This window comes from Salmo trutta, chromosome 15 (genome assembly GCF_901001165.1).
Source record: "Salmo trutta chromosome 15, fSalTru1.1, whole genome shotgun sequence".
In the NCBI taxonomy this organism is placed as follows: Eukaryota; Metazoa; Chordata; class Actinopteri; order Salmoniformes; family Salmonidae; genus Salmo; species Salmo trutta.
The window spans coordinates 30,151,574-30,162,880 of record NC_042971.1 but is presented as its reverse complement, the minus strand read 5'-3'; the positions used below and the strand labels follow the sequence as shown (position 1 = coordinate 30,162,880).

At 40.6% G+C, this 11,307-nt stretch overlaps 1 protein-coding gene across 2 annotated transcripts in view; it reads right to left on the bottom strand.

Moving 5' to 3' along the window:
- Nucleotides 1-3,430: 3,430 nt before the first annotated feature.
- The window catches only part of mcama (melanoma cell adhesion molecule a), a 65,043-nt gene continuing 57,166 nt past the window's right edge, over nt 3,431-11,307 (bottom strand). Inside the window, exons 9-16 of one of the 2 annotated variants that reach the window (XM_029691006.1) lie at nt 11,036-11,151; nt 10,705-10,846; nt 10,306-10,436; nt 9,984-10,125; nt 6,833-6,868; nt 5,027-5,156; nt 4,669-4,786; nt 3,431-4,516 (exon numbers count right to left, since the gene is read on the bottom strand). In XM_029691006.1, the coding sequence (XP_029546866.1) occupies nt 4,496-4,516; nt 4,669-4,786; nt 5,027-5,156; nt 6,833-6,868; nt 9,984-10,125; nt 10,306-10,436; nt 10,705-10,846; nt 11,036-11,151 (836 nt within the window). In that variant the 3' untranslated portion in view covers nt 3,431-4,495. Of the gene's footprint in view, nt 4,522-4,668; nt 4,787-5,026; nt 5,157-6,832; nt 6,869-9,983; nt 10,126-10,305; nt 10,437-10,704; nt 10,847-11,035; nt 11,152-11,307 lie in introns of both variants that reach the window. The other variant, XM_029691007.1, reaches the window with a different exon arrangement.

Genomic DNA, 11,307 nt, shown 5'->3' with positions numbered 1-11,307 from the left:
TCTCCTTTCCCCCGTCGATCACATTCTGGCTCTCTGATATAGACCATACTGAGGTGCAAAGTCAGTCATATTTTGGCTGGTGAATTAAATGTATTTTCAGTCATGTCTTAGCCACTGAAATGCACTCGTAGAATGTTTTCAATTCTCTGCTATAAACTTTTCTTTTAAATATTTTGTGTAAAGATGACAATGAAAAAGCGACATCAAATGTGACTTTTATTTGGCATTTTCTTGCAAAAGAGAATTATAAAAAATGCAAGCATCAAATCACAAGAACTATACTTAATTTACACACATTTGCAAAATCAAAACATTATAAAACAATGATAAACTGTGCTGGTCCAAACATTCTTGTCCACCAGTAGCTGTTCCAGATAGTGATTAACATATCAGTCAAAGAAAGTGGTTGGGATGGGAGGAAGCAGGTTTAACTTTATATTTTCTGAGCTAACTGCATGCTGTTTTTACTGGTGATGTTGGCTAACAGTGAATCTTTTTTACATCATGTAGGCCAGTCATCCACAAGCTTTTCTTTCTCCTGTGTTGGGATCTGTCTTTGGGTGACATAAATGAATGAAACTAAAACACTCCTATGTCCAGACCTCTTCCTTCCATAAGCATCAAAACACTACACTATAACACAACTAAACCAGACTGAACAAAAAAGGCACACAGTTGTCATACTACTACCAAAGGTCCACTATCTGCAGTCCAATGGCTGGATGAAAGCAGGCTGAACAAAATGTATTACATTTCAACTAAACACTTACAATGACCACTAAAATATTACCTTTGAAGGCAATGTTAGGATCACAACATACACTATTTGTACAAATTGAACTCTAACATATCACCATTCCGTAAATGTTACAAATCAGAGCAACAACTTCTTCTTCCCTGCACACAACTTACAATAAGCATCCAAAATGGATCACACACAAAATGACCTTCAGGTCTGCTTGGTGCTCATCCAAACACAAAGGAATACACAGAGCAAAAAAGAAAAAATTCAGTGTATTTTACATTTTCAAAATGAGACAAATTTCCACAGGCACTGCAGATTATAAAACAGTAGGCCATTTAAAAAAAGACAGTTGAAGGCCATGGCTACAAAGGTTCTTATGCTACGATTACAAACAGTACAAGAGCTTGACAGTAGTTCACAAGAGAATGACCCATCTGGATGGGCGAGTTTTGCTGACTAAATTGAAACGGCTGTTGGCGTGGCGTTTCGCCATTTACATAAAGGTGGCAGAGCATTGGGCCACTACTGCTTATCTGACATGACAAGCTCACTGGTTCCCTGATTTACTTTAGGCTTTCTCTCTTCAGATAGGCAGCTCCAGAACTTATGTCTTATGATGGAGTATAGCTGTCAAAGCTTTTAGTGAGCCAATATAGTGCTGTACACACACCCACAAAATGTCACATTTTGTATGTCTCTCTAAACATTACAATGGGTAATTGCTCCAATGTCAACAGATTAGCATATTATGAATCATTCATGGATAAAAAAAGAATAGCATTATAATTGTGTACAACAGAGCTTTGAAGAATGTAGAGTTGTAGACACAATCTGATTATTCATCGAATCAGGTCTTGAACAGCAGTATATTTACTGTATGTTTCCAAAAGAAAAGTAAAAACAAAAAAACATAAAAACAGCAACTGGTCCACTGATAGTAGACCATTCACAAAACTAAGACCATTCACAAAACTAACCAGCTTTGTTTAAGCTTTAGGAGTCAACAGGTCATGTATACTGCCACAGATCACATACTTCTTACATCTGGATGTACATGTAAGATAAGTAAATGGTGATTAGAGTAGAAGAGGAGAGTCCTGTAATTCAGTGGTGTGACTGCTGGAACATGTCAACACAGATTGAGGATTTAGATCCAACTTGCCCTCATGTCAGGGAGTTTCAGTGTGGGGACTTAAAGGGCTATATGTAATATTTTTCCATTGTAATTTCATAAAATGACCTTAATATGTGTACAGACGTGGCCAAATGTTTTGAGAATGACACAAATATTCATTTTCACAAAGTTTTCTGCTTCAGTGTCTTTAGATATTTTTGTCAGATCTTACTATGGAATACTGAAGTATAATTACAAGCATTTCATATGTGTCAAAGGCTTTTATTGACAATTACATGAAGTTGATGCAAAGAGTCAATATTTGCAGTGTTGACCCTTCTTTTTAAAGACTTCTGCAATCCACCCTGGCATGCTGTCAATTAACTTCTGGGCCACATCCTGACTGATGGCAGCCCATTCTTGCATAATCAATGCTTGGAGTTTGTCAGAATTTGTGGGTTTTTGTTTGTCCATCCGCCTCTTGAGGATTGACCACAAGTTCTCAATGGGATTAAGGTCTGGGGAGTTTCCTGGCCATGGACCCAAAATATCGATGTTTTGTTCCCCGAGCCACTTAGTTATCACTTTTGCCTTATGGCAAGGTGCTCCATCATGCTGGAAAAGGCATTGTTTGTCACCAAACTGTTCCTGGATGGTTGGGAGAAGTTGCTCTCGGAGGATGTGTTGGTACCATTCTTTATTCATGGCTGTGTTCTTAGGCAAAATTGTGAGTGAGCCCACTCCCTTGGTTGAGAAGCAACCCCACACATGAATGGTCTCAGGATGCTTTACTGTTGGCATGACACAGGACTGATGGTAGCGCTCACCTTGTCTTCTCCAGACAAGCTTTTTTCCGGATGCCCCAAACAATCGGAAAGGGGATATATCAGAGAAAATGACTTTACCCCAGTCCTCAGCAGTCCGATCCCTGTACCTTTCGCAGAATATCAGTCTGTCTCTGATGTTTTTCCTGGAGAGAGTGGCTTCTTTGCTGCCCTTCTTGACACCAGGCCATCCTCCAAAAGTCTTTGCCTCACTGTGCGTGCAGATGCAGTCACACCTGCCTGCTGCCATTCCTGAGCAAACTCTGTACTGGTGGTGCCCCGATCCCACAGCTGAATCAACTTTAGGAGATGGTCCTGGCGCTTGCTGGACTTTCTTGGGCGCCCTGAAGCCTTCTTCACAACAATTGAACCGCTCTCCTTGAAGTTCTCGATGATCCGATAAATGGTTGATTTAGGTGCAATCTTACTGGCAGCAATATCCTTGCCTGTGAAGCCCTTTTTGTGCAAAGCAATGATGACGGCACGTGTTTCCTTGCAGGTAACCATGATTGACAGAGGAAGATGTTTTTTGGGGGGATTCAGTTCATTTGCATGGCAAAGAGGGACTTTGCAATTAATTGCAATTCATCTGATCACTCTTCATAACATTCTGGAGTATTCTCAAATTGCCATCATACAAACTGAGGCAGCAGACTTTGTGAAAATTAATATTTGTGTCATTCTCAAAACTTTTGGCCATGACTGTATAGTTATAGTGGAATGATAGTTTCACAATATTTATTTCAATTTGTTTTACATTCTGCCTACACAAAATTGCATTCTAATGGTGCAGCCGTATTAGCTATCAAAAGACAGACCATCTCTTGTTTTCAAATTGACTGAAGCCAGCAAATCTTGTATTGTCAATTCAACAACGGACCAGTCCATTTGACAACAACAGATTTGCTGACCCCAGTCAGTTTGACAACAAGAGATGGTTCGTTGTTGAATTGTTACATGTAGTACCTTTAAGCTTCCACTGATGCCACTGATAGTGCTTAAGAAGACATAACAATCAGAAAAGAAACTGAGGGCTCTATTTAATCCACATAGAGGAAATTCAGCTTTACAACATGATTGTAATTTAAAGGCAATGTTCTTGCTTTAGCGGAGACTGCATTCACGGTAAACGCTGCTTATGTCGGCTCAATCGGAAATGATCTTAACATTTATATTGTGGAATCTGTAACACTTCAGAGTTACAGATTGAATAGAGCCCTAAGAGGGTGAAGATATGAAGAGAGAACCCTTGGCCTGACTTGAGTGACATTTATGGTCAAATCACCTCCATAAGATAATGTTGGAACGCCTAAACATGGATCATGGATGAATAGCTAAAGCAAAATGACACCATAAACAGATACTACCATGAAGTCTGAAAGGTATGTGTCAAAATATCTTAAATAACGAAATATATATAATATATACACTTTATAAAGTTTATAACGCACAATTTATGAACGTCATCGTACACTTGAAAACAGCAAAATCAAATCAAATCAAAAAGGCTTTGGGGAAACGGTACAAAAGAAGAAACAGTAAAACGGAACAATCAAAACATCCTACAAACCTCTATCATACACCTTAAAATCTGTGGTGTGTGTTCCTGTGTGGTTTTGGCCAGATATGGGGAATACTGCTGAACACAGAAGAAATGTGGGGAAAGTGATTGATTGAGTCCTAATTATAAAGTGATTGTGAAAGCAGATTTTTTCCAAGGCTTCCAGTAGTCTAGCCTTGGATTGTGGGTGGATGTGGTGGGGTGGCGAAGAGCTTCGGCTGCCCACGTCAGAGCTCGGCCCTCTGCATATGTCACTTCCTCAGATTCATGTACTTTACTCCAGGGAAAAACACAATGTATGGGGGAGAGTGAGAACAAACACCAGAAAATAAAATGTCAATTCGGTGAGCCATGCAAGATTCAAGAAATACATTAGACAGTAGGCTACTTCTGTTTAGCGTATAGCTTTCGTATCCATAGTTACCTGGTCGCTGGGGCCATTCTTGTCACCGTTGATGCCCTTCAGAAGTCCGGCATCCTCGGTCTTGGTGTTAGTCTTCATCTCCATCACAATGTCATCTTTGTTGGGGTTCTCCTTGGTGCTGTGGATGGAGAGCACAAACTCAGTTTCCTCTCAAAAGTCCTCTCCAGTGAGGACAGTATCACATTCTTAGAAGCAAAAAGACTAATTCATATAGAATACATTTACATAACACTTTTTCAAGTGCTCAGGGTGGTTTACATTGTAATTTACCCTAACACACTACAAATGTGTAGCACCTATCTTATAGAACTAGACACAAAACCTGGCCCTAGACCAGTTGTTAAAGTGCAATACTCACATCTCCTGCTTGCCAGAGCGGCCACAGGGGATCTTTCCCTTCTTGTGGAGGAAGTAGAGCACACTGCCCAGGATGGCCAGCAGAAGGATACAGAGGATGATAACCACAATGATCACACCATTGCCCTCAGCTATATAGACAGACAGACAGACAGACAGAGGGGAGGGCAAGCTCAGGTTAATGCTTACACCTGTTCACCGATCCGATAAACTGGGAAAATGGAGAATGATCATGGAGAATCATCCAGACATGATAAGGTTAAACACTTCCTGGTCACCTGTGCTGCCTATACATGTGACCAATGACCCATGACCCATGACCCATGATGTGAGAGTGTCCTTAGTGTAAAAAAACAAGTGAAAACATCCCTAGACAGACAACATATACCCAAGACATAAAAAGGCCAAAATGACTCGTACAATAACGTTTTCAGATTTGCTACATCAGCAGTTGTCAAAGCAGTTGTGACAACTTTTTACATCAGCAGTTGTCAGAAAGTGGTTACTGTAAATAACCCAGCCATGACCCAAAAGAGAAGGCAGAAGCAAATTCACAAGCACAGTGGCCAGGGATGGGTGGCCCATCCTCCTCTTGCAGTACCAAAAATATATGTAACAGTAAGACAAAACATAGAAAGATGTGGAGGATAGTAGCCACTAGCCAGGATAGTCCACTCAGCAACACTTGCCACTGTTTTCCAGGGAGTCCTGGGATCCAGATTGTAGAACAGTTGTAGAGTATGGAGCTATTGGTAATGAATTATGGCCAAGTCATAAGAAGCAGATTGGGAAACAAATCAAATGTCAATTTCCTGGTTCTCTGACAGAATGGCACAATAGATGTAGTTAATTTGTTGTGTTCGGAACATTGTACAAATTACTGTATGTTCCCTACAGGCTGATGTGGTTTTTAATGTAAAAGTGGGTTTGAATATGCACATTAACTTCCCAGCTTCAGCTCTCTTGCTTTGTGAGTGAGTGCTCCAGACACTGGGCAGAGAGAGATGGGAAATAGCCCTGGCCTGCCCCTGTGACAGAGCCATCAACATTTCAGTGCAATCCCCTCAGGAGGAAATTAGAGAGTGCTACTACCTACCAGAGCAATTAACTCCTATATTTAACCATGGAGTAAGCCCTCGTTAAAAGGGAAACAATAGTCTGGGTGTGGGTTTATGACAATTTCTATTACAACAGCTCAATAAAACAGTGAGACAGCGCATTAACTTCCCCAATAATAAGTAAATATAAGTGATTTTGGCACTCGACCACTATATTTTGGAATTCGACCACTATAAGTGTTGTCTTGCTCTTTTTTTCCTGTTAGATTTGTCTCTTTCAGACAGAATTTTAAATGTACCCGCAGGCAATGAGCAGAGCCAATCCTCCCACTCGTTCCAGCGAACACTTTGCCTGCATGAAAATCATTAATTATTTAGTTGCCTCGTTGGCTTATCCTTCATTGTCTGGGTTGGTGTGCATTCAGAGAGAATCAAACAAAAGTTGAGAGAAAGCAAATGAAAAAAATCTCAAAGTTCTTCTCAACTAGATAAGAGTGATCTAAAGGTGAAGAAGAACAGACACAGTGTGGGAGTGTGGTTCCGTGGTAGTGCTGAAGCCTCCCAAGCACATGTTACCCATGGTGATATGGGTAGGAATTCCACCCCACACATTTGTGCTGTTTCTTCTCTGTACTACTTCCAACTGTCTAAATAAAAGTGATAAAATATGCTCCTGTTCTCCTTTAAAAAAAAGATGAGGAGAAACAGAGAGCAGCAAGAACAAAATAATAGCGAGATTGCTGTCTTACCGGGTGAGTAGGGCGCAGTTGAAGTGACCATGGGAACTGTGGACAAGCAAAACAACAATTAAAATGTAAGACCTTCCCATCAACAATATACATTAGTGAGCTGTTTAAAATAAAAATGCATTTTTATTGTGGGTGTGGGGTATTGCTCATAAATATCCATTTTGGGGGTGGGTAAACGTAGTTGTCCTTGATCCCAAAACTTTCTCACTAAAGCATACTGACCAGAGGTCCACTGTCACGCTCTGATAATTAAATGATGTTCACTGCGAGGAACTACACCTCTGGACAGTTAGCTCACAGTGATAAGATGCTGTGTTCCTGACGTTTACTGCCATTTGCAGTGTAAGTTCAAATCCCCCATGTGGGGTAAAGCAACTATTTTAAATGTGGACTCATATTTATTGCGATGCAATCATCACCTTGAAAATGAAGATTAGTGGCTCAATTCAACCCACATTTTTACGCCGTAGCTTTTTTTCCAGTGGTCAAATGAACTCCCAGATTGGTCTTCCTGGGTACTGTATAAAACCTACAACTACGACCGGAGTGACCCCTTTCACAGGTATGCTTTCACTTTTCAGAATTAGAAGTGTGTGGGCATGGGACAAATAATGCAAATAAAGGATTAGAACTCACAATTAGTGAATTCTGATGCAACAGTCTTAGCGGACTGCGCCACCAATCAGTCATAGCAGTGGAGAAAAAATACAACAAGTTGACATTAACACTATTGTCATCTATTTCTTGTTACGTCTGATGGATGTAGCTATGAATATAAACATAGAATCCTCATGGCCTACATGTTTTTTCTTTGTAAAAGCACATACAGTTGAAGTCGGAAGTTTACATACACTTAGGTTGGAGTCATTAAAACTCGTTTTTCAACCACTCCACACATTTCTTGTTAACAAACTATAGTTTTGGCAAGTCGGTTAGGACATCTACTTTGTGCATGACACAAGTAATTTTTCCTACAATTGTTTACAGACAGATTATTTCACTTATAATTCACTGTTTCACAATTCCAGTGGGTCAGAAGTTTAAATACACTAAGTTGACTGTGCCTTTAAACAGCTTGGAAAATTCCAGAAAATGATGTCATGGCTTTAGAAGCTTCTGATAGGCTAATTGACATCATTTGAGTCAATTGGAGGTGTACCTGTGGATGTATTCCAAGGCCTACTTTCAAACTCAGTGCCTCTGCTTGACATCATGGGAAAATCAAAAGAAATCAGCCAAGACCTCAGGAAAAAAAATTCTGGCCAAAAATTCATCCAACTTATTGTGGGAAGCTTGTGGAAGGCTACCCGAAACGCTTGACCTAAGTTAAACAATTTAAAGGCAATGCTACCAAATATTAATTGAGTATATGTAAACTTCTGACCCACTTGGAATGTGATGAAAGAAATAAAAGCTGAAATAAATCATTCTCTCTACTATTATTCTCCCATTTCACATTCTTAAAATAGAGTGGTGATCCTAACTGGTCTAAGACAGGGAATGTTTACTAGGATTAAATGACAGGAATTGTGAAAAACTGAGTTAAAATGTATTTTGCTCAGGTGTATGTAAACTTCAGATTTCAACTGTATACACTACATGACCCAAAAAAGTATGTGGACACCTGCTCGTCGAACATCTCATTCCAAAATCATTGGCTGTGGAAACCCATTTCGTTAAGGTCCCGACCAACAGTTATTGTGCTGACGTTGCTTCCAGAGGCAGTTTGGAACTCAGTAGTGAGTGTTGCAACCGAGGACAGACAACATTTATGCGCTACACGCTTCAGCAGTCCCGTTCTGTGAGCTTGTGTGGCCTACCACTACGCAGCTGAGCCGCTGTTGCTCCTAGACGTTTCCACTTCACAATAACAGCACTTACAGTTGACCGGAGCAGCTCTTGCAGGGCAGAAATTTGATGAACAGACTTGTTGGAAAGGTGGCATCCTATGACGGTGCCAAGTTGAACGTCACTGAGCTCTTCATTAAGGCCATTCTACTGCCAATGTTTGTCTATAGAGATTGCATGGCTGTATGCACAATTTTATACACCTGTCAGAAATGGATGTGGCTGAAATAGCCAAATCCACTAAATAGAAGGGCTGTCCACATATTTCTATATAGCGTATCACTTTTGCAACAAACTGTCTAAATGAAGACCAGAATGGACGTATTTCACTATAACTATGCCAAAACATCTGGTTTAAAATGATTTAAAAAAAATGAAAGTTAGTCTTTAAAAGCTGTTAAAACGACCCAACATGTTTTTGATAAGATTTCAGTTCGGCTTGGATGCATATTTTATGTGATTGAAATACTATCATATTTTATGATGCTGATAAAGATAGCACCTTTACAGACGGTCCCTAAACGTGAATTCGTTCTTTCAAGATGCTGAAATAAGTATTATTTAAATAATAAATAATATTTCTCCACTCCTGTTCCAGAGTAAAAATGTACATTTGGTGTATAATTTTACTGCAAGAAATGATTAATTCTGCAGGAGTTCATATTTTATTAAACTATGTGAGAGGCTATAGACCTACAGTAGCGTCCAGTATTCCATTTAATGCATCTGAACAGTACAGTTCCTTTGACGGGCCATTTTGATGTCCCCGTCTTATGACTGTCGAATTTGTATAGTGCCTCACAATTATCACACGTAACACTGCTATCAGCCTCTTTTACCACGTCACCAAATCTTTCCCAAACATTAGACTATTGTTCTGGCCCTCCCTTCTATTCATTTTCAACTCTCCATTTCGCAGTGTTTCTCTTATTGTCCTTTTTGCCTCAGCGGATCAATGTTAACTTTTTCTGCCCAAGTTCCCAAAAGCATTTCGCAATTGGCGTGTATTTGATGTTCTACAGTTAGGCCCTAAAGACTAGGCTTAGGCTACGCACTAGATAAAAATAATGAAAGAAAAACCTCAGTGTAGCCTATAGATATGAATTGCACAAGAATGATACATTTATGGATTTTTTATGCATGTTTTCTCATTATTCAACCTGCCCTTCATCCACACGATGTTTCATGACCCTAAACTCGCCCACCCCGTGTTTATAACTGTGGGGACTGCTGGTAATGAGTCAACCCGCGCATCACTAATGCCCATATATTCCTATGTAGTGTATGTGGCAGGGAGGCTTACTGGCTCTGATGCTGAAGGACTTTGTCTCTGTGCCAATATCGTTGGTGGCGTTGCAGAAGGCTGTGATGTCAGAGGTCACTTTGATGGACACCACGCTGATAGTGCTGTGCTCCGTGGCTCTGGTCAGCACCTCGTGCCAGCTCTGTTAACACAGCACACACACACACACACACACACTAATGTCATATCATCAGTCACACCAATGTGCATCGGAAACAGACATTACCAAGAAAATTAGATAGCATAAAAAAAGCTAAATTCATGCAATGTAAATATGCCCACATATGTAAACTGCCCAGTGTACTGCCAAGCCCTGTTTTACCTGGCTGCCAGTCACGGTCCAGGAGATGGTGGTCAGGGGATGTGCATGTGCCTCACAGCTCAGGTTCACCCACTTCCCAGTTCCCTCATCCATTTCAACCTCCCTATCAGCATCCTTCATCTGGGGAGCACCTGGGAGACGGGTTACAAACACATATACATGATAGGTAAAGACAGTTTTTGAGCTATGAAAACATCTTATCTGACAAACTCAATCCATTGTTTCTGGTAGAACAACCAGGGTGGATGTTTTTGTTCTATCCTATCATATCACACCTGATACAACTAATCACCAAGTAGTGAAAGTGCTGGGCTAAAGCAAAAATGTGTACCCCCTTGGGAGTTCCCCAGAAATGGACTGTATGTTACAGAGAGTACATGTGGTGGCGTGGTGACTCACCCTGGACGATGATGTGGACCGAGCCAGAGGTGTGCAGTCCAGGCAGGGAAGAAACAGTCACCTCACACACATACTCTCCTGCCGTGTCATAGGTGGCATCCTGCAGGAACAGCATGTGGCCTTTTCCAACCTCCTGCCCATTCTACACATAGACAAAATTATACACACAAACATAAGACATATAAGAGGGAACATTACTAAGTCCACATAACTGAATAACAATGCCTGATTAGCTACATTCGGCAAGTGACATGGTCATCTGTTATGTCAGTCTTATAACCGTGTTGCATTTAAAGCACTAAGTTAGTGCTTATTACGGGGTATACTGTACCTTCAACCAGACAGTGGTGGTTTCCAGGGAAGACAGAGCGTTGCAGGTAGCAGTCAGACTCTCTCCTTTTAACAAGATCTCTGAGTCTTTGGGCACCACAACAGCTGGGTCCAGATCTGGAGAGAGTAGATATGATGTGAGGACAAGACATTGCTAAGTACCATGCTGGTGTGTGGTCCATGCAACCTTTTTCCATTCAAATACCTTCTCAATTTGAATTAAATCACTGCAAATCATGTTAATCGATGGTGAAAATGTTGACTTCAATTAAA